The following is a 24036-nucleotide window of genomic DNA, read 5'->3' as shown; positions in this document are numbered from 1 at the left end:
AGACACAAAGGGATGTTCTTGTCTGATCTTATGGCTTCACTTTTCATCTACGTCCTGAAGACTTCCAAACTTCTGTTTCTACTTCAGACCTCTCTCTTCAGTTCCAGGTGAGCAGGGGTCATATCTTTGTTACTTGCTGCTGTCTCCTCAGTGCCTAGAACAGGGCAGGAGCACAGCAGGAACCGGAAATAGTCACTGAATGAATAAAAGATGAGGAAACCAAGGCTCTGAGATGCTGACTCACTTCCCAGGATGCATATCAGGGGCTGAGCCAGGACACCAGGCCAAGCCTGTTGCCACATGGCCTCAAAGTCTGTGCCTTTCCATATATTCAATGGCTGTCATGAGGAAGGGTCCTAGAAAACTCTCCTCTAGGTGCATGCACGGCGGGGGGGGGGGGGGGGGGGGGGGGGGGGGGGGGGGTCGGTGTGCACATGCCCAGAAAAGTGGGCCAGATCTGATGCCCTCGCCAAGGACTTCCGGGATCAACCACTTGAGGTGAGGGCAGCGGTGCTGTGTGCCCAGAACACCGAGTGCTGCAGCTGAGTCTTGTGGAGTAAGCCAGGCATCTGGCCATGCAGCACAGGACTGGCACTGTGTGTGGAGGACTGGAGAGGTCTAGATGCTGGTCAGATGCCAGTGCTGGCATGAGGTGCTCTGATCCCTGCAAGTTGGACACCGCTCCCACAGAGACTGGCTATGCATGGTGACAGCAGAGGGGACAGGCTGTTCTTTTACATTTCTTTTCTTTTCCTTTCCTTTTTAAAAAATACTTTATTTATTCATTTGAGAGAGAGCACACGAGAGAGAGCGTACACAAGCAGGAGAAGAGGGAGGCAGAGGGGGAAGCAGGCTACCAGCTGAGCAGGAAGCCTCATGTGGGACTTGATTCCAGGACCCTGGGGTCATGACCTGAGCCAAAGGCAGACACTTTACTGATGGAGCCACCCAGGCATTCTGGGACCTGGCTGTTCTTTCAGGCTCTAACCACGAAGGACTCTCTAGGACTGATGGGGATATGTTCTCCACCATCGACATGGAATCAGTCAACAGAGGGAGGGAGGATTTCAGTTTTTTGGGTGTTTAAAGAAAGCTTTCAAACCTGGGACATAGCTGGGGAGTATATAGTCAAGAGGCCATGGTCTGGCTTGCCATGCATCCATGATTCCCTAGGAGGAGGTTATTTTGATGGCTAAGGGTGGCAGGAGTGGGATACCTAAGGAACAGACCACCTTCCAAAAGGGCCCGTGATATATAAGGACTGCACATGACCTTCAGCCTTTCCCTGATTGAGTCTGGGGATAATCAGAGCTGCGAAGAGAGACACAAAGTGATTTTCAGGCCCAAGGAAAGTCAAGGCTATGTGTGAGCAGATGTGGGTGCATAGCTCAGAAGAAGGGTTAATTCTAGGTGGCGGCTGCCATCCAGATTGGGAGTGGAGAATTGGCAGCTTGGTAGACATAAGGCCACACCAAACACTTCTCTGTGGGATCTGGAAATTTTTGAAGTCCTACCCCATGGAGGTCTTGTCCTGGCCATGTTCTGTGGCCCTCCACTCCCCAGTTTCCCAGCAGGGGCTGCTGCCTCCCAGGAAATCCTGGTGTGTGGTGTATTTGGATGGAAACCAAGTCCCTGGGAACTGCATTTGAATAGCAGTTCAAAATGCAAAAGGTGCATTAGCCCCCATACCTTCAATTTTCTCTACCCCAGAACCCCACCCCAGGTCTCCACAGAAACAGCCCTACGGTAGCTCTGTAAACCCCCAATGCAGCCATGTTTCTGTTTCTTCTGCTCTGTGAGGCATAATGCCCTCAAGAGTGGCCTAGAGCTGGGCACCTGCACAGCCCGCATTTTGCTTCTTCTGAGCACGCACAGATCGGACAGGCTACAACCTTGTATTTTTCAAGTTTTATGATGCCAAAGATGACTCATTAGGTCGACGGTAGCTTTACTGATTAATCTTACTTATGCACATGTCTTATTTCTCCCTGAAGGTTTGCTGGGAGCATTTATTTCTGCTACACGAGGAACAAAACCACAGGCAGGTCTCTGGAGCATTGCATACTGCAGACTCCATCTCCTTGGCCTTCCACATTAATTTCCTTCAAAGGACACCAAGGGGCCAATATGTCGCATGCACACCTTTGTTTTGACGAAATTTTTGCTTTCATTTCTAATCATTTGTGTAAAAAACACTCTAGTTTGGGTTTGTTTGGATCATTTGGGCAGGGAATTGATCTCCAAACCATTTCCAAATTGCTTTCACTTTGGAATCTTGCTGAGCCTGGCATGTTCTGCCCTGGACCAAAGGCCTCAATGCCCCTTTCAGTGAGAAAACAACACATACCCCATGGGCTGTGATTCCCAATTCGCATCGCCAATAAGGATTTTAAAATTGTAAATTAGAGCTGTGATTTCAAGGCATGAATTGTCTGAGAGGGTTTTGCATTCTTTTCTTGAGTATTGTTTTGTTAAGTTGGGATTTATCTTGGGACCTTTCCCGATTTCTGCACCTTTGATCCCCACCTGTATCGGTTCTGTACCAACTCTGGCTAGAACAGCCAGATACAAACAAAATACTGCTTTTCTTGAGTGGGTAATGCGAAGCTGTGTGACTTTATGAAAAATGTTACCACTGGAGTTCACAGTAGTAATTCTGGTGTGATAGGAGGGAGATCACCAGGAGGTGGAGGCACATGTAAGGAAAGGAAAGAGCCAAACGTGGGAGGGTATTAGTGAGGATGAGAAGGAAGGATAGAAGTTTCACTGAGAAATCAGAAATGCCTCCCTAGTCTGGAACTCCAGAGGCTGCCACTCAGCATGTGGCAGGTGCCAAGGCTGGGAGACAGGCCTGGGGAATCCCAGTTCTGGCGGTCCGAAGGGAGCCCGGGAATCTGCCTCTAATGACCATATCCATGATGCTGAGCAGGTGTACCTCATGCCACACTTTGAGAACCACTGCTCCAATCTAAGAAGAGTGTGCTAGAGCCAGGTGGTAAAAGGAAACGCTGGTAGACCCCTTCCAGAGCCCATGTGCCAGCCTCCCATCCATCTCATAAAAACCAAACAGAGGCGTTTTGTTAATGTGGGAGGGGATGGAGGTATAATGGGTTCTTTCTGTCCCTGCCTTCAGAGCCTCGTAACACAGTGGGATCCGTGTCCACACTGATAAAGCACCATGCTGTATTTTTAAATTATTATTTATGGAGCATGGGAGAAGTTGTTACTCAAACGGAAAAAACCCAAGCGCCACACTTATTTATTCTGTTCCTGTTTCTTAAAATCCAGTCTTTAACTGGAATGTCTGTGGCAGAGAGGAATATGCTTTGGAGACTTCGGCAGGTCCCTGGAGAGGAAATGAAATGCAGGCCCTTGGGAACAAAGCCCTGCCATCCTCCGCAGGTAACTATTCTCCTTTCGAGAGACAGTTCTTGGCCGGTTACTGGGACTTCGTAGAAACTGAATGCTTAATCGTGGGCCACCGAGTTCATATGTGATCTGAGCATCTAGTAAAAGCCAATTTCAGGGGCGCCTGGGTGGCTTGGTGGGTTAAAGCCTCTGCCTTCAGTTCAGGTCATGATCCCAGAGTCCTGGGATCGAGCCCAGCATCGGGCTCTTTTTTTAAAAAAATTAATTAATTTATTTATTTGGCAGACAGAGATCACAAGTAGGCAGAGAGGCAGGCAGAGAGAGAGGAAGGGAAGCAGGCTCTCTGCTGAGCAGAGAGCCCGATGGGGGCTCGATCCCAGGACCCTGGGATCATGACCTGAGCTGAAGGCAGAGGCTTCAACCCACTGAGCCACCCAGGCGCCCCAGGGCTCTTTTTTTATGAAAAGAAAAAAAAAAAAAAAAAAAGGCAAGCCAATTTCATTGCCTTTATGACCATTACTTCTCTTGAACTTCTCAGAAGCCCAAGACATGGCTCCTGTAATATCCTTTCCCCCCGACCCATTCCAGTGCATGACTGGTGTAAGTTTTAACAACTGCACTGTCTTCACATGCTAGGGGCTGTCTGCTTCTCCTAATCCAATTATGAGGCCTCCTTGGCAGCCTGTAAGATCCCATTTTAGAGTGTGCTTCCTTGAACCACTCCGGAATCCGACTGTTTCAGGTCTTGGTCCCTGGGGCCCCGACTCTCAGGCAGAGGACGTTTACTGGGAAGTGCTCTGGGTAACTATGGAGTGTAGAAGTGAGGGAAATGGGGCTGGGTGGAGGGAGGCAGGCAGTTCAGCTGGAAATGCAGTTGCAAGAAAGGCAGAACTAACCCCCTAAGAGTCCTGGGGCTGGGCTGGCCGTCTGTAGATGCTTGGAGCTGTGGCATGGAGGCTACCCTCTGTGCCCCTATATGACTCGGGCATTACACATTGGACAAAGGAGCACCTGTTCACTGAGCTAACAATTTTTGTGGAAGGACTCACAGACCCACCCTGTGGTTATTTCCCCCGCCCCCAAGTGGATCACTGGGAGGCACATACTTGGTGGTCGATGGAATGCCCACAGTGGTCTCTTGGCCTATGGAGTAAGAGCTACTGCAACAGGGAAGGCCAAGGAGAAGTTTCTGAAACAGCTGCCCTCCCTTCCCCCCCACCCCGCAAGATAGTAAATCACACCTAGTGTTGCATCCTGGGGGAAAAGGCCAAGGTAGTACCCCTGTGTCCCAATCAGGAGGACACATTGTCCCGGTGTCCAGGCCAGGTCTGGGATCCCCACCTTCATAGCCCCAAACCCCTGGACATAGTAGTGAGTGGAAAAGTAAGGAAAACCAAGTAAGGAACACTCCTGGCCTTCCCCAAGACTCACAGGAACTGGAGTGGGTGTATAGTGTGAGCAGAGAACTGGGGACAGACTCAGCATGGCAGCCAGCCGGAATGAGTGTTTAGACTGGGCACAACTTGTCCAGGCTGTTGGACAACTTACTCCAGGGGCTTGGAAATGGCTTCTGGAAGTCCCCTCAAACTTGAATCAGACCTGATGAGATGGTGGGGACAGGGAACAGAAGGAGCTGTGGGATAGCTTGTTCTCCAAAACCCTCTCAACAATCTTTACATTCACATGTTGGCATGAGCTGTGGTTTTCACACTCATATGATCCAACCCACCTGTTTCTATAACAAATATTTCTTCACACCCCCTACACACTGTTATTTTTTTTTAATTGGTATAAGGCCCTACCTGAGTAAAACAAAAGGGAAGTAATTCATAATAAAATCATATTCATTTCAACATGTAAATATCCAGGCAGACCCACACTCGCGTGCAAATGAAATACATACCAGTAACATGCTTGTCCCTGTATGTGGAATCACCTTAAAAGTGACAAGCGACAGAGAGAACAGATGCAGGTGTTACACTCGAGATGTGGCTACTAAGAGGGGTGTTGCCACTGGGGATATGACTTTTAAAATGCCATCAAGCAAAGTCCCAGTTTCCCTTGCCCGCATGGTAGTTGCATGTCCTTGGTAAAATTGTGCAAAAGGGACTTCATGTTTACATGGAGCTCAGGCATAAGCCCAAATAATTATAAACAGGTGGGTTTTTGGGAGTGGTTGTTTTTATTTTTGTTTTTAAACCTACATACATCTCTAGGAAAGCAATTGAAAGTCAAATGGGATGTAGGACGATTCTCCCTTTTATACCCTACCCGCTGAGAATGTCAGAATTCCAGATCCCTGTCCAAGAAATGCCTGTAGATCCCCCTGCTCACCATTATGCCCCCTGCTCCCCTCCAGGAGGACCAAGATATTAAGGAGTGAACTGTGAAAGCATGCCAAAGATATGGAGACAATGGGCCTCCAGAGTGTTACTTTGTTTTTCCTTTGTTTTTGTTTTTGTTTTTTTTTTTTGAAAGGCCAGAAAACTGGAGCAGTTTCTGCAGAATTAGTTAATAAGACACACTAAAATGGGGATTGCACCAACTTGCAAATTGCACCCGGGGGGAGGAGCTCTCTGTGGCTTCGTTTCTGCTGGCCCTACACTTCTGCTAAAACCCATCACTCGCGGTGTGACACTTTCATTATTTACTGCTCCGAGGCTCATAGAGCAAAGTGGCCAGGCTGGTCTCCGCTCACTCATTCATTAGTTTTAATTAAACCCTCTAATTTTATTTATGCTGCCACAAACTGATTAACAATTTGCCAGCAAAGAGCAGGAAGTCTTAAAAAGCATCTTGAGGAATCTGTGGGTCTCTAAACACCGACCTCACAGAAGTGAGGTGGATTGTGGGTAGGGGCTCTGCCAGGCTAGAGGAGGCATGTTTTGGAAGCTTCGCCACCTCGTACAACCTGAGCACAGCTGTTGGCTCTGAGATGTGTGGTCCCCGAGGGGCTGATGCACCTTGAGGGAGTGGCCATGTCTCTACCTGCAGCCCCCGACAGTCCTTGTGTGTGGGAGAGGACAAGGTTGGGAGTGGCATCCTGTGAACCTGGAGGGAAAGGGCCAAGGTTGTGGGAGCAGCTGAGATCTTGGGAAATGGACACTGCCCCAGCCAATTGCAAAGCTGTCTGGGAGTGCTGCGCTGGAATTGAGGATGAAGAGCAAGGAGAATTTCCTGCAGATGGAAGTCAGGGGTCAGGAGAGTTTTATGAAAGGGCTGAATTGAATTAAATCATGGAGGACTCCTAGAATATCCATCATCACAAAGGAGAAGGACATGAGCAAAGACCCCAATGTTTATTCCTCTGCTTCCCGAGATCAGGCACGTGGCTAACATCAAATATTAGGGGGAGAAAAATGAGTGAAAAAATGAGTGAAAAATGAGAAAAAAAAAAAACAGGCTGAATTGAGCAGTTTTAACCTAGCAATGTACAAATGTGATCTGATAACCATTACTATCAACTTTGCTTTCTCAGTTTCTTTTTCTGTTCGTGAAAGTGGGGAGAAAGAAAAGTTGGTCTCTTGCCAGACAAGATCACCCAGGTCACACTTGGCTAATATTCTAACGTGGGGTTAAAACCTTTCTGTCTTTTCAGGTAAATATTCAGGTTCTTGGAGTGTTAGGATTCTCAGCCCAGGTCTTCAGAAGCAGTGGGCTTCTGGCAGAGGAAAGCACGTGGCCTCCCTTTCTCCCAAACTCTAAGCCCCAGGTGTCTGTGCTCATCAGGCAGTGGCAGGAAGGGTTCCACTGAAGGACCACCTGCTCACGGTGGGTGAGGAGTGGCTCTCTTTTTGCTCGCTCTTTCCTGCATCTCCTTTAAATGTCAGTCCTCTGTGCAGCCTTTGGAGTCCCTAGGGATGTGTTTGCTCCACGCAACAGTGCGGTGACCTGCTACCTGGCAGGTTCTCTCTGGTATGGCGACTCCTAATGAGGGAGCCCCTTTGTCTTCCCCGTCTCTGGCACTGAGCATTGTGACAGCCTCCTGGGTCATCTTCCAGATCAGTTAGTTTTTGCTATATAACACGGTACTTGAAAACACAGTGCTTAACACAGTCAATATTTATTGGCTCTCACAATTCTGTGGGTCAGTGAGGAATTTCTCTGGTCTGGGTCAGCTTTGTTGAATCCTGAAGTCAGCTAAAGGCCCAGGTATCAGATGGGACTGAGTGGTCTAGGATGACCTCACTCATGCATCTTGAATTTATCTAATGTCCCTTTGACTTATTTAAATGTCAGCTGTCACAAGATTTCCAAAACAAGAATTCAAGCCCTAATGTATTAGAGCTTTATTTAAAAATTGTTTTATTGAGATACCATTACATATCATAAAATTCACTTTTAAAGTGTAAAAGCCAGTGTTTTTTTTTAAAGGATATTCACAACATTGTGCAACCATTACCACTAATTCCAGATACCCTGTACTCTAGTAGTACAGGGTATCAAAAAGATACCCGGTACTCTAGCAATCACTCTCCAACTCTCCTTTCCCACAGGCCTTGGCAAATACTAATTAAAGTGCTTTTGGTTTGCATTTCTGAAAGGACTAATGATGCTGAACATCTTTTCATGTTTTTCGTGTGCTTTTTGGCCATTTATATATATATTTTTAAGAAATGTTTATTCAGATGCTTTGCCCATTTTTAATTGATTGTTCTTTTTGTTGCTGAGTTGGAAGAGTTCTTTATATATTCTGTATTCTAGTCCTTCATCAAAAATGATTTGCAAATACTTTCTCCTATTCTGTGGGTTGTCTTTTCACTTTGTAGATAATGCTCTTTGATGCATGGAAGTTTTAAATTTTGATGAAGAAGCAATTGATCTTTTTTTCTTTTTATTGTTGCTGTATTTTTGCTGTCATATCTAAGAATCCAATGCCAAACCCAAGGTCATGAAGATTTACTCCTAAATTTTCTTCTAAGAGTTTTACAGTTTTAGTCTTACCTTTAGTTCTTCACTCCCTTTGAGTTAATCTCTGTATATGGTGTGAGGTAAATTCCAATGTCATTCTTTTGCATGTGAATATCTCGTTTCCCACCACCATTTGTTGGAGAGACTATTCTTTCTCTATTGAATGGTCTTGGCACATGTGTTGAAAATCAAGTGACTATAGATATATGGGTTTACTGGACTCTTGATTCTATTCCATTGATCTACATGACTTTCCTTATGCCAAAATAATATTTTAGAATGTAAATTTATTTATTTACTACTTCCTTACTTAAAATCCTCCAATGGATTTGATTTGTACCTGGAATAAAAGCTAAGTTCCATGCCTAGCTTACAGAACTCCAGGTATCCGGTCCCTGGCTACCTTGGCTTTGGTCACAGTGGCCCAATTTCTAGTCTTAAAACTTGTCAAGTTTGTGCCAGTCTGATCCTCTTCGCACTACTGCTTGCTGCTGAAAATGCTCTCCCACCTGACCCTTAGTGATCTTTTCTCATTCAGATTGCAGTCAAAATGCCCCCTATTCAGACGCTACTTTATACCCACTAAAGAGGCATTCCAGTTACTCTCCAACCTGTAATCTTATTTTATTTTCCTGAATAGCATTTATTACTTTATCTTTTTATTTGCTTCATACATTTATTGTCCCCCTCCCCACCTTTGCTAGAATGAAAGTCTCATGAGTGCATGGACCTTGTCTGCCTTGTTGGCCTCTGTGTCCCCCACATCCACCAGGACACCAGAGGGTAGTAGCTGCTGGATAGAATGTATCTGCTGAAATGAAATTAACCAAACCCATGCGCTGGTGCTCTGCTTTCTCTAGAGGCCATTTGTTGAATAGCCTTCTTTGCGAGGTGGCTGCTCGAAGGGAGCTACCCAGGTAACAAACAAGTGGAATCGCTCCACATTGTACAGCATTCAAGATCATGTGATTCCACTTTCTTTCTGCAGATTTTATCTGGAATTAGCTACTCTGTGAACGTGTCCTCATCCTCAGGTTATTCTTACTCTTGCTAAATTCCTCTTTATGTTCATACTCTCAATCAGTTTCCACTCATACGAAGACTAGGTCAGCAATAACTTTTCTTCTCCTATGTTCGAATCACCATGGTTCCCTTCAAAATCTCCTTAATGTACAAGCGCAGATGTCAGTTACCATGCTGGGTACTACTAACAAAATTACCCTGAGATAGCAGAGTCTGCTAAAATCAGGGTGCACGGAGAGTAACCTGTACTTTTCCCTGAAGTTTGAGCAGAGCTTTGCTCATGTGTATGTTTTCTTCTTCTTTCCTATTTATTTATTCATTTTTTTTTAAAGATTTTATTCATTTATTTGACAGAGATCACAAGTAGGCAGAGAGGCAGGCAGAGAGAGAGGGGGAAGCAGGCTCCCTGCTGCGCAGAGAGCCCGATGCGGGGCTCGATCCCAGGACCCTGGGATCATGACCTGAGCCGAAGGCAGAGGCTTTAACCCACTGAACCACCCAGGCACCCCTATTTATTCATTTATTTTGTTTAAAAATTTTTTAATTGAAGTGTTGTTGACATACAATATTAGTTTCATTGGTACCACATTGTGATTTGACAATTCTGTACCTTATGAAATGCTCACCATTTTAAGTGCAGTTACCATCTCTCTGTCACTGTACAAAATTACTACAATATTGTTGACCACATTATGTCATTATACTTTGCATCCTTGTGACATTTTATTACTCGAAGTTTGCACTTGTTAATCACTTCACTTATTTGATCCATCCCCTGCTCCCCTCCCTTCTAGCAACCACCAGTTTATTCTTTGTATTTATGAGTCTGGCTCTGTTATTATTTTTTTTTTTATTTGATTGTTTTGCTTGTTCATTGTTTTGTTTTTTTAGGTATTTTATTTTATAAATTAAATCATATGGTATTTGACTTTTTCTGTATTATTTTACTTAGCAAAACACCCTCCAGGTCCATCCATCCATATTGTTGCAAATGACAAGATTTCTTGTTTTCTTTTATATATCAGCTCTGGAGAGCAAGGTGTTAGTTGAAGTTTATTGAAATGACCCTAAAAGATTAGGGGAAAAGGCAGTGCCCAAAATTAATCCTAGAGGGATTTGATAAAAAGTCAGGGTAAAGACAAAGTTGGATAGAATGTATGAAAGAGTGAGACTAAGAGAGTTAACAGCACAGAAGGCCATGGTGGAGACGTGACCAAAAAGTAGGAAGACTGTTCCTCATCTCCACACTGTACTCCCCTACTGTAGACACACAAGCACATAAACACACATATATACATATAGATTCCAGTGGAATCATATAACCATTGTTATATATCATTGCTTTTACAATTATTTATTCATTTATTCAATATATTTTTAACACTATTTTTTATAGTGGTTGCTGACATAATTTAAAATATGCATTTACCTCTATTTTTAGCTTTATCAATTTTGTACAGTGTTCAATCCACTTCTAGTATATTTCTATTGTTTGTTTGCTTTTTGAATTAGTTTTTCCATGCTTATGGGAAATGGGGAACCAATTTGGGGCATTGCCACTACCCTGAAGTTTTGAAAAGTGAGAGTCAGCTTAGTTGTTCTGTTTTGTAAGGGTAGGGAGAGTTTCTTACATGGAACACTTGCTACATGGAAAGTAAAGGCACAATGACAATTCTGGTCATATTTAAATGAGTTAATATTTGTAAAGCAGGACAAAACCTGGTCCACAGTGAGGGCTATAAAAGGGCTTGTTACGTAAAATGCATTAAAATCCAAAAGAAGGAAGTGCCACAATAGGGATATTGAAAATATTGGCTTGGGGTGCAGAGGAGCTGTGAAGGCCTAATTCTGTTTAGGGGGTCAGGGAAAGCTTCAGAGAAAGAAACTTTGGAATGGGTGAGAGAATTCCAGGCAGAGAGACCCATGTGCAAAATCACAGAGGCCTGACAATAAGAAGTAGGGATATGCTGGGAAAAAATAAAATGCCCCCCCCCACACCAAAAACCCTGGTTTGGACATTTTGTCTATTTTGGTAGTGTAAATACTCCCACACCCCCAATTTCAAGTTCCCAATGTGAGGCCCCTGATTCACATGCTGGAGCCCTAACCCTTTTTTTTAAAAAATTAATTTATTTATTTGACAGAGAGATCACAAGTAGGCAGAGAGGCAGAGAGAGGAAGAAGCAGGCTCCCTGCGGAGCAGAGAGCCCAAGATGCGGGACTCGCTCCTGGGACCCTGAGAGCATGACCTGAGCAGAAGGCAGAGGCTTAAACCACTGAGCCACCCAGGCGCCCTAGAGCCCTAACCATAATGTGCCGGGATTTAGAGATAGAGCCTTTATGAGGTACTTAAGGTAAATAAGATCTTAAGAGTGGGGAGGGTCATGAACTGCTGCCCTTATAAGAAAAGAAAGAGACAGGATCACCTGAGTGGTTCAGTTGGTTAATTGTTTGCCTTTGGCTCAGGTCATCATCTCGGAGTCCTGGGAGCGAGCCCCTCTTCCTCTATCTCCCACCCCCGCCACCTCATGCTCTCTTTCTCGTTCAAGTAAATAAATAAATCTTAAAAAAAAAAAAAAAAAAAAAAGAGACACCAGAACTCTCTCTCCACCAAATGAGGACAGTGAGCAGGTAGCCATCTGCAAGCCCAGAAAAGAGTCCTCACTGGGATTGCACTGGACTTCCCAGCCTCTAGAACAGTAAGAAAATAAATAACTTGTTTAACCCGCCCAGTGCATAGTATTTCTGTTATGGCAGCTTGAGAAAAAGGAGACAGTTGAAAAGAGGTACACATAACAGACTTGCTAGCCAGTCCAAGCTGATGGCATCACAAATAGAATAGTAAATAGTTCCTTCAATCTTGGGCATAGGCATCCAGAGTGCAGAAAATCAGATTGGGCAGGATAATAAAATGGCTTGGATAACATGTTAAATACCTTGGATTTTATCTTGCAGGGATGGGTCTGAGGCAGAGGAGAGACAGGATTAGAAGGGTCTGAAATCCCCACCCAAGTGCCTGTGTAGGGAGCAAGACTGGGCTAGGAGACCGGCTGCAACAGTTAAGAAAATTGAACAGAGGGGATGGGGAAGATGGGATAGATGTATAATCTATGGGGGAGGCAGAACCAGTGGAATTTGGGGACTGAATGGATGTAGGGGGAAAGGAGAAAGGTTTTGGTTGATATTCAGACACCTAAGATTGTAAATGAATACAATAAGTAAGTTACTAAAACCTCCACCACTTCTTATAGTCTATCTTAACCCATTCAGGCTGGTAACAAACTACTACAGAACTGGAGGCTTAAAAACAACAGAAATGTATTTCTCATAGTCCAGGAGGCTGGGATATCGGAGGTCAAGATGCTAACAGATTCGGTGTCTGGTGAGAGCTGACTTCCTGGTTCATGGACTGCCATCTTTTTGCTGTGTCTTCACATGGCAGAAGGGGGGAAGGATCTCTCTGGGGCCTCTTTTATAAGGGCACTAAATTCCATTCCTAAGGGCATGGGTGAAAAGAAGGATCCTGAGTATTCAGGTGGGCACAGGAATCGTCAAAATCTGAGCTGTTGCTGCTAATGTGACCTTATTACTACTCTCAGGCAACAGAGGTCAGGAGAAACTTGGCTTAAAGTACACAGAGCCTTTAATTAGCTAAATACGAATTCTTCTAAAAAGCTTTACTGAATTAATAGTGACTGTTTCATGATGCCTTCTCTAAATTAAAGGGATACTAAAAGGATAATTACAATCGTGTGGGGTAATGATGCATCTTTCCAGTTTGGTGCTCCAAACCTACTCTCCATCTCTCTCAACCCTGCCCTGTGCCCAACGAGGCTGATCTATATGGAATGACACCAACGGGCTGCATGACCCTCTGGCAGTAAGTAGGTTTTGACCAATGGGAGGCAGCCACAGATGAAATAATGAAAGGGTAGTGAGTTTAGGATATGTATTTCCCCAGTTCCCTCCCAATGAGTGACCATGAGTTGGTACATTTCAACTGGTCTTTTCCATTCGATTGTTCTCTTCTGAACCTATGTCTTCCCATGAAGACCCTTTCATGCCCAGGGATGGTGTATTCACTTGTTAGTGCTGCCATAACACAGTACTACAGACTGGATGGCTTAAAAAACAGAAATGCATTTTCTCACAGTCTGGAGACTCTAAGTCTGAGACCCAGGGTTGGCAGGGCTGGTCTCTTCTGAGGCCTTTCTTCTTGAATTGTAGATGGCTGTTGTTTCCGCGTGTCTTCACATGGTCTTTCCTCTGTGCATGTCCATGCCCTAATCTCCGATTCTTATAAGGATACCAGTTATACTGGATTAGAGCCTGCCCCGATAACCTCATTTTAACTTAATAAAAGATTTTTAGTGTCTTTAGAGATCCTATATCCAAATACAGTCCCATTTGAGGTACTGGGGTTAGGATTTCAACTGAATTTGGAGGGATGCAATCCAGCTCATAATATATGGAAACAGCTCCTAAAGTCTTGCTAGGCCCGGGGGTACTGTGCTATCTGATTTGTTTTCCTAATCCTGCCTACACCTTTATAAAAGTATTTAATTCTTGGGGCACCTGGGTGGCTCAGTGGGTTAAAGCCTCTGCCTTCGGCTTAGGTCATGATTCCAGGGTCCTGGAATCAAGCCCCGCATGGGGCTCTCTGCTCGGCAGGGAGACTGCTTCCCTTCCTCTCTCTCTGCCTGCCTCTCTGCCTACTTGTGATCTCTGTCAAATAAATAAATAAAATATTTAAAAAAAAAAAGAAAAAAAAGTTGTTAATTCTCCTCAACTACTTAAGAGTGTACCACCTGCCTCCTGTCCAAATTCTAATTGACACACAGGCACTCACCAAAATAGTGCACATTAAAAAGGGGACCTCATTTTCTTTCTTTCTTTTTTTTTTTTTAAGATTTTATTTATTTATTTGACAGAGAGAGAGAGATCACAAGTAGGCAGAGAGGCAGGTAGAGAGAGAAGGGAGGAAGCAGGCTCCCTGCTGAGCAGAGTCGGATGATTCCGATGCTGGGCTGGATCCCAGAACCCCGAGATCATGACCTGAGCCAAAGGCAGAGGCTTAACCCACTGAGCCACCCACGGGCCCCAGGACCTCATTTTCAAAATGGTTGGAAAGCACTGTATATCTGGGAGAAACAACTTTCATAATCAAGCATTAAAACTAATATCTTACCAATGCCTTTCTGTTCACAATTATTGTACTCAGGAGATCACCAGTATCCTTTATTCCTTAAAAAAAAAAAACCAAACATTTTTATGTGGGATGATTTAAGGCAAATGTAGATTGGTGCTGCTAACAAGAGAGATATGGTGGGTGGTATTACTATTACCAAGTAGCTTCTTAGCCCCCTTTTCCTACTGTCTGACTTCAGGCTTCAAAATGAGGAAGGCACTTCCCTACCCAGGACCAAAGATCCTTTCCCAAAAAACCAAACCAAACCAAACTAAACAAAACTTTCCCCACCCCCCAACACAAAGGTCCTTCCCTCAGTTACTGCTACTCGCAGAGGACTTTCCGGCGCTGGCCCTGCAAAATCCACCCTCTTAGAGAGTGGAAGCCCTGAGAAGCTGCCTTGTTGGTAAGGCTGACACCTATCGTGGGCTACTCCTTCCTCAGGAGTAGCTCAGTTTCCTCCCTCCGTTCTGAACCTAGGTGTGGATGGATATTTTGTTTCTTCAAAAGCTCCAAGCAAAAATTCTCATTTGGCCCAAAATCTTTCTTACCGCTTTGATGTGAGGACAGGTATTAAATGACTCACCAGTGCAATCAAGGCATTCATGTGGGTCCACTATACACACACATATGCTCTCCGCCCAGATGTGTGTGTGTGTGTGTGTGTGTGTGTGTGTGTGTGTGTGTGTGTGGAGCTGGAGGGGCAACAAGTTTAAACAAGGCCTCTCCCTCTTCTTTGCGTGCTAACAGCCGTGCCAGATGACCAAGACCGAGCAACAACGCCCGCCGCGAGAGGCTACTGAAATGGGACATTCCAGCCGGCTCCCCTCCCCAAGCTTATTTTCTTTGGGGTTCACGGCACGCAGTACCTCTCTCTCTTTCTTCTTGAGAACATGTCCTTTCATTCTTATGATCGTCTTACTGAAGAGGTACTTTTTGACCAGGACTGAAGCGCCGGACCCAAGTCACACATCGGATCGCCAGCCCATACAACCCTCACACACAAAACGCAGAGAGAAAGGCGGGGCTACACGCATCCGTCCAATCACGTGGCCGCGCACGCTCTTCCAGGGCCTTCCAGCACTTGCGCCGTGGTTAGGTCACGCTTGGAGGCGGTGCTTACAACGCACAAAAGACGCATGCGCCGCCGCGGCTGCCCTGGTCCTGCTTCCACGGCTGCGGGCGTCGGTGGCATCTGCGTTTCCGTACTGGTGGCCGCGGGGCCCTGGGGTGAGTGTTGGGGAGGCCGTGCTGAACCTTGAGCTCGGACTCCCAGGAGCCCATGGCCTCGCCTTGGGCATTTGGCTGTTTTGAGGGAGTCCATTCGCGGGGCTGGCCAGGAACCGGCCCTTGAGTCGGGCGCGCGCCTTCCTTGCCCGCGCACCTGCGGCCGGAAGTGACGAAGCAGCGCTCTCACCTGGGTCGGCGGTGGGTCCCAGCCTCGGGCCGGCTGCAGGCTAGCGGGCCGGCCCCGAAACTTGAGCTTCTGGGCTTTGTGTTGGCCCCGGAGCGCAGGATCAGCCAGGCCCTGTTCGATTTCGATGAAAAAACTGGAGTTGTTACTTGAAAGAAAGCATCGGGGTAAATACAAGTCAGGCGCTTTGGGCATTGATACTGTCAAGTGGGATTGTGTAAAGGATTGAGCAGTCCGTATACGAATGCTGTAACACAGATTTCGTACGTAGCATCCATCTTCAGCCTGTTCCAAGCTGCAGTCGTTTTTCCACCCGTGTGTCTCCCGTCATTTCCTTGTACTGTTTCTTCCAGTCCGTTATCCATACAGTAGCCCAGGTGGTCTGTTAGGAAATTCAAATAGGTCATGACATCATCACCCTGTTTAAAAGTCTTCAAAATCATTGGAATGAAATCCAAGTTCATGTTTTACCAGGTCCTTTGTGATCTTGGCTACCCCTCCATCTTCACTTCTTCACATCTTCACTTATGCCCCAACTCCCTCCCCAGCTAGGCATGTTTACAACCGAATGCAAACCAGAATCCAGTTCCTCCCACAGAAGTCCCAGTGCTCAAAGGGGAGGACAATGAAGATACTGTTTTTCCAGATGATTACTCCTTGCAGAGTGTTAGAAAATAATCTGTAAGATTTATACAATGAATGGAATCCTTATCAGCAACTTTAACTCAGTTATGCACATAGTATAAAGTAAAAAATTCTCATTGTGTTCCATCCTCCTTTCATTTTCCAAGTGCACCAGCTCTTACCAGCCTTAGAAATTACACGTTTCTTTGCAAAATGTTCATTTCAGTTTTGTCCTGTTTAATCCTTTTCATCCTTCAGACGCTGGCTCAGGTATCACATTATCAGAGAGGTCTCCCTCCTTATCCCTAACTCTGCACTGTCAATTAGGTTCCTCTGTTACTTTGTCCTAGAGAATCCTGTACTTTTATAGCGGTTACCATAATTACATTTGTGGGTATAATTTATGTATGAACATGTTTAAATGTATAAATGCATGTATGTGTATATAATTCTTAAAATGTATGTTTTTCCCAAGAGACTAAGCTCTATGGTGACAGAACCTAGTACACTGTCTGGTATAATGGACTATCAAGTATTTGTTAAATGGATGATTTATTTCACTTCTGAAACTGTTTAGTTTCTGATGAGAACTTTCTGATTTTCAGCTTTCATTCTCAGGAAACTTGGCCCTTTGGTCCATAGTCACTCTCCAAGTGGCTTCTTGATGTCTCCCTTTCTCCTTCCCTCCCTTCCTATCCCAGTACCTTCTGGCTTCTTCTTCTTCTTCTTTTTTAATCTATCCAGCTAGGACCCCAAGTTCAGTTACTTGAACTACTCTTCTCTTCAGCATCTGTACCCATGAGCTTTTGTCCTTCTGCTGCTTCTGCTCTGAAAACTCCCAACAGTGACATTTCCCTGGACTGTTAATTACCGAAGGAGGAAATTGTACAGTCTTGGGGATTGTTGGCAATCTGTGGTTTTGGGGGGCCCTCCACACCTGTCACCAGTGTTTGTTCCCCATCAACTTTTCCCATCTATAGGACATTTTTTGCAGATTCTTATTCTTCTCCAGCCCCTCTTTCTGTTTCCCATCTGCTTCCTTCCTGAGATTCTTATTTTTATGGCTGAATTTACCAGTGACTCAATTGTCCACATCAGACTTGTTATTTTAGACTCCTCTCTGAACATTACTTCCCTTCAGGATATATGGGGTGTCTTCAGTGTATCAGACTCTGGATCAGGGGTTCACATCTTAGCTTGTATAAGTTTCTTTAGCTCCAGACCCAAAGCGTTGTCCCTTCCTCTGTTTCCAGGCGGACTTGTTGGTGCCTCTTCTACAGACCTGCCCTGCTGTGTTATTATTGACATTTTTCTCCTTCCCTAGAGAATGAGCTACTCTGGAAGGGATAGTGCTAAGTTCCTGGTGTCTTTGTATCCTAGTGCTTGGCTGCCAGAATAGTCTTATTTAATGAGAAATCATTGGGGCTTATTGGGAGAACTTCTGGTATTTTTATATAAACAAAGTTTCAGTGGTGAAGGAAACCTTAGTTTATTCAGTTAAATAAAAAGCAAGGCTGTCTCTTGGTTATTGTGTTGCTTTTTAATGTATTTATTAGAGTTACACGGTCAGCATAGTGAATACATTTTACTGAAGGAGATCCTGAGTCTGTGGAGTGAAATGTGAAGTCTTCCTTTATTCTCCCCTATCCTGCTTCCTCCTCCCCAGTGGTTGCTGGTTTGGTGTGTCTCTCCAGATCACTTTGAATGCATTCTATACACACAGATGCAGATAGACATTTTATTTCTCCAACATAAATGTGTTCATACTCTGTGATTTCTTTTCAGTTTACAAGCCTTTGTATCAGTGTCACTGAAAATACTTAATGCTTATACGCTTATATTAAACTGTTGACATGCTACAGCGAACAGCCTTGCATGTATGTGAGTATTTCTTTGGAATACATATCTGGTCATGTGTATTTTAAATCTTGATAGATACTGTTAAATTGCCTTCCAAAAAAGCTTTAGTAATTCATATTGCTTCCAGCATTGTGTGAGGGTGGATCTTCCTTGTCTGCTGGACATAATCATAATCAGGCCTAACCTGTTTTTTACAACCTGATTGTCAAGAAATTGTGTTGCACGTTGGAATAGGGTTATTTTTGAGAATTTTCTCAGATGCCGGATTTTAGTGGTGATACTATGTCTCGTTCAGAGTTTCTGCATATTAAGTAGCCTAAGTTTCTAGTGGTCAGATTCGTAGAGAAGCTTGTTGCTTACTTCACTAAATTTGTGTATCACAGTTCATCATGCCACTGTATTGTGAAACTTTTGTGCCACAATGCAGTGAAGATGCTAACTTGGAAAGTAGCAGTCAAATGACGTCAGTTGATTTGGAAAAGACTCTTAGGGTGCCAGACAAGATTTTGGTTGCCAGTTTTCTTACGTGGCTCTCCAAATGTCTTTTATTGTTGATGCTGTGTTTTTTCCTTCTTGTCTTTTTTTTTTTGGTTAATACTTTTTATTATCAGAACTCAAGAAGATGTATAGCTTTTGCCATTTTAAGAAAAGTAATACTTGCAAACTCGAATTTATCTAATTGGAGGATTATTACTTGATCTTTTGAGAAGTCAATGTTCTTTAATTATAAAAATGTTAAGAAACTATATAAATATCAATTCTTTATAACCAAAAAGGTTTATTACATTTTTTTTTCCCTTTAGGTATTCTTGTAGAGGATGCAAAATGCGAGAATCCCCAACTCAAGTCCAACTCAGGAGCAAGACTGTTTGCAAAGTCAGTATGTCAGTGATAAACAAGAAATGACAATCAAGCAAGAGAATGATGGCAACGTGGAGGTGGAGGAAAGCCTCCCCTCTTGTTCCTCTGCTAACGGACCATCCAGTTCTGCCGAGGGGTGTTCATCAGAAGTTTCGAGGAGAGGGCCGGCCCTGCTGCACATCAACAGACATCACATACAGACGGTGGAGCCGAGTGCGCAGGCCCTTGAACTGCAGGGGTTGGGTGTGGATGTGTATGACCAGGACGTTCTGGAACAGGGAGTGCTTCGGCAAGTGGACAGTGCCATTCATGAGGCCAGCCGTGCGGCCCAGCTTTCTGATGCGGAGAAGGAGTACCGATCAGTCTTGGATGACCTCACGTGAGTGTGGACCATCTTCTCTGATTGCAGATTTTGTGTTTACATGTGATGGAGAAATGCAGGTAATAGCCATGGTATTCCAGAAATATGGGAGATTTATAGAACCTCTTATTTGGAGGATGGAGTCAGTTAGGGCAGTCCTCGACCATGTGTGCGTGAGCTTTAGTCCTTTCCCTCAGGAGCAACATTGAACGTGGTAGTCAGGGTCTCAGGCCAGCTCACAACAACCTGTTTATGCATAACATCCTAGAGAGAAATAGTGTTCTGAGTAGCCCAGAACTCACAACCATGTGCCCAGAATGGTTTTCAGAAGAAGTGTACCTAAAGGTGTGATGTGTGCAACTTGAGACACCAGGAGCACATCACGCCCTTACCCCTCACATTTTTCTCTTGCCCTTTAGTTTCTTTTCAGTTTCCTGTGTCTAAACCCAGTGTCCGTCTTTTGATAATTTTTCAGATTTGCATTTCGAGAAATAATGTGAAACAACTCCTTGCTTTTCCTTTCTTATGTCCTACTTTTGACTCAGTAGAAAAGATGAAGTCCCATGGAAACTTCATTTATGTGTTGGAGGAGAAGCAGCTCTGGACCTGGGCTGGAAGGGTGGGACAGGCGACGGTGGAGCTCCTTCACTGTTGTCAGTCTGCCCTGTCTTGGCCAGTGTTCTAGGCTGTGTCAGGCAAGCATGAAAGAGAAAAGGAGTGGGGAGAGGAATGGTGCAGTCTCAGATGGGGATGGCTGGGGAAGGGGAGAGGAGGGAAGAATGAGGAGCTATTGGCTACCCTTGGCTGGGGACACTGTGGTGCAGATGGCGGTTGGAACTTCAAGGACATGTTTTCTGTCAGCAGCTTCCTGGTGTGTTCTCTTGGCCTCCTGAGTGGCAGGTACTCCGGAGTACTTATGGTATTCTAGGTGTTGGGAGCTCAGTTCCTGATAAGGAACACAATTTTACATCTGACCTTAGATATGTGCCTCCTGCTTGCTTAGGTGACAGAGTGCTGAGGAATTACCTCATGGATGAACATGAGATCCGTGGTGACATGTGGTTAGACTGCCAGTAACTTGCATTGATAACATCTTTAGTCCTGATATCCACAAAGGATACAAATAGCAAAGTATACAAGTGTCAAGATTAAATTTGTGCTTTGAAAACTGGGAGTTACCATTCTACTGTGTCTGTTCTAGAAGCATCATGTTAGAGATTGGTTTTTCCCCCCTTCACACTATAAAATATTATGCTATAGCAAATAAGTCTTCCAGTATTGTGAAAAAAAATATTGTCACAGGTATCTGACTTTATAAAAAAATGTCAGCATTTTTAGTACTTTTCCAGACTTGGGGTGAACTTCCAAAATGGGCTTTAAAAACCCATGTATGGGTAGTTGATGATGAGGAAGCTTGTGCGTGTTTGGGGAAGGGATATATCGGAGTCTGTACCTTCCTCTCAATTTTGCTGTGAACCTAAAACTACTCTAAAAAACTAAAATCTTGAAGAACCAAACAATGTATATCATTTTATTTTAATTTAAAAGGACAACTAATTTACATTGTTTTAGCACAGTCTCTTGAATTGGGTAGACACTTAAAATGTAGAATGAATGAAACAGCTTACAAATGGGAATGTGCCTGATTTTAATCAGCCAGATCAAAGAAAACACTAGCAGTTATCTTAAAACTTCTAATAACTCTTCAAGTTGTGTATGTGGCAACAAGAACATGCATTCTGGTTTAGTTTCTTTTATCTGTCAGTTAATAAGAAGTAAAAGGACATCTTTGTAGCATTTCTGTCTTCACATTACACTACAAAAAAATGTTACCAGAGTGGAAAATAGACATTTTATTTTATTTTTCAGGTCATGTACAACATCCCTAAGGCAAATCAATAAAATTATTGAACAACTTAGCCCTCAAGCTGCCACCAACAGAGACATCAACAGGAAACTAGATTCAGTAAAACGACAGAAGTATAATAAGGTGATTCCAAATAACATTAAGTATTGCATTTCTGAAAAAGTCATCATTGCTGTTCATTTAATATTTGGGAAGTATTCTGAAAAGAAGATGTGAAGGAAATAGCTATAATAGAAAATTTTGAGTTCCTTTTTCATGTTTACTATTTCAGCTGTTTCTGTTTAATATCTTATGTTAAAGAACATCTTTTAAAATACACACATACATCACACATACTTGAGAGAAGTTTCTCTTGCTGGCTCTGCGTGCTGCTTTGTTGATGTTGATGATTATAGTCTTCCTTGCTGTGCCATTTTCTTTTACCTAGCTTAGGCACCTGTTTGGCATGCGGGCCTCACATCCATCTCCTTGTGTTGTGTGAATTTTCTTTTTGTTTGTTGGTTTTTTTTGCTTGGCTCCTGCTTGTCCTCATTATTGTGTTTCCTATGGCCACAGCCATCACCCCTCACACACTCATGGTCACTGCTCTTAGGTATTATGGTCACTACCTAGACACACTGATGGATCTGCACTTGGGGTTGTACAGCCTCAGGGTAAGGAATATCTGTTACTTATGACACTGTTTTTTTGAGGTTTGTAACATTTTTTTTGGAATTTATGCTTTATGAAAATAGATCAGAGTGCATAGGAATGACTGGTTTTGATCATTTGATTTCTGCCATCCAAAATGACGAGCAGATATCCTTGTGCTGGCAGTTGAGCCACTGCCGTGAGTAAAATCCTTGCATCTTTTATTTAAATTTCACTAGTGATGTCTGTAGACTCAGTGCTTCCTTTTGTTTTCCACTCACCAGTCCGTTATCTTTACCGTCCCATCTTCTATCACCTACCTCCAGAATAGCAGCCCAAAAGTCAGAGCTAGCAGTGGCCTCAGGCAGCTGAGGTCTCTTCAAAGCAGAGAGAGGACATCTGGCCTCTTGTGGGAGCATGTGAATGGATGTGCAGAGACCTCTGACCTTCGGCTTCTGGTGGGCTGAGGTTTCAAGGAGTGGTGAGGACCAGACTTTGGGCCATTTTCCGTATGAGTCTAAGTCAGCTGTAGAGTCCTATCTTTCTAAAATAGCCCTTTGATGGTTAGAGATAAACTATTCAGAGAGAAAGGCTCTGTTTGTTTCTTTTTAGAAAGGCTGCTTAAATGAGATTAAATGAGGGAAAACTGAAGGAAAAGGAATTGCAGTTTAGTATAACATGGCATTTATACTCAGCATTTCTCCTCATCGCACTCTCGTATTTGGTGTTTAAACATTCTTGACCTTGGGAAGAACAACCAGGTACCTTCGGCCTAGTTAATTGGAGAGGCCCTAGGAATCAAGCTGCATAGCTGAGCTCTGGTGATAGAGAGGGAGACAAGACAAAGTGGGGTCTTGGGTGGGTAGGGTAAAAGAGTATATTCAAATGTATATTCCTTTTAAAGTCTAGTAATTGGGTAGAATACTATAAAAGACTGTAAAGGACAGTTGTAAATATGGTAGATGATCAAAGGTGCTTTTTTAGGTGTTTGAACAGTTGTGTTTGTTTCTTCTGCCTACAGCCTATTGACCTCATAGCCTGTCCATTGCTAAGGTCAGAAACAGAAGTTTAGTCATTTACCCAGTGTGCAGTGGGGAAACCTAAGTAGAGCAGTTCTACCTCCTCGTGCAGTGTCAGTGCACGGGAACTTCAGTGCTCAGGCACATAGAAAGCTGGGTCGCCCAGCCAGGAGAGTGGGTGGGGACAGGGATGTCTGCCCGCCTGATGGGAATACTTTCAGGCCTACGTCCTACACGTCCTTTGGCAGTTGCTCAAATAAGGTTCTTTATAATAATAGTAATATATGGAATTCCTGTTTTATTTTGCCTTGATTAAAGTTTTTAAATTTATCTTTTGTATTTAACAATAAATCACTTCATTGCTGTTTTCTATATTCAATATTTACCACTCAAGGAACAACAACTAAAGAAGATCACAGCAAAACAAAAACGTCTCCAGGCCATCCTTGGAGGAGTGGAGGTACAAGTTGAAGTAGACCATGCCAGTCTGGAGGAGGAGGATATAGGTGAGGCTACTGGGAACAATGTCTCCTTGTTCTTGAATTGGTGCCTGATGCCTGTAGCGGTGAGGGTATCTCCTCAGTCCTGGCCCGGGTTTCAGGAAAAATCCCTTTCTTTGCCTTACTGTTAAAACAGATGAGGAAGATTTTATTCTCTACAACTGCAGAACCAAATCTCTTAAATTATAAGAGGGTATTTGGAGAATGAAAGTAAATGTTCAACTCCATCTACTAGAGACTGCTGGTGTACACTTGGTATTAGTTTAATAAATTAGGGAGCTTAGCATTCTTGTGTAGTTAATTTTGTAGAGACAACTGACTTCTTGATTGAATTATGTTTTTAAGCCCAGCATCATCAGTCAGCATTCATAGACTTGCTTTTACATATGTTTTTGGGATGTATTTGACA

General features: G+C 43.9%; 1 protein-coding gene across 1 annotated transcript in view; it reads left to right on the top strand.

Annotated features, from left to right (window-relative positions):
- The first annotated feature begins 15606 nt into the window (after positions 1-15606).
- The window catches only part of LOC111145130 (ERCC excision repair 6, chromatin remodeling factor), a 71049-nt gene continuing 62619 nt past the window's right edge, over positions 15607-24036 (top strand). Inside the window, exons 1-4 of the mRNA XM_022499812.1 lie at positions 15607-15721; positions 19193-19629; positions 21481-21601; positions 23522-23633. Coding sequence (XP_022355520.1) covers positions 19208-19629; positions 21481-21601; positions 23522-23633 — 655 coding nt within the window. The 5' untranslated portion in view covers positions 15607-15721; positions 19193-19207. The remainder of the gene's footprint in view (positions 15722-19192; positions 19630-21480; positions 21602-23521; positions 23634-24036) is intronic.

The sequence above is a fragment of the Enhydra lutris genome, unplaced genomic scaffold (assembly GCF_002288905.1).
Source record: "Enhydra lutris kenyoni isolate GAN:26980312 unplaced genomic scaffold, ASM228890v2 scaffoldscaffold12, whole genome shotgun sequence".
NCBI classification, from domain to species: domain Eukaryota; kingdom Metazoa; phylum Chordata; class Mammalia; order Carnivora; family Mustelidae; genus Enhydra; species Enhydra lutris.
The sequence above is the reverse complement of the archived record's forward strand: the minus strand, read 5'-3'. Positions and strand labels throughout refer to the sequence as shown.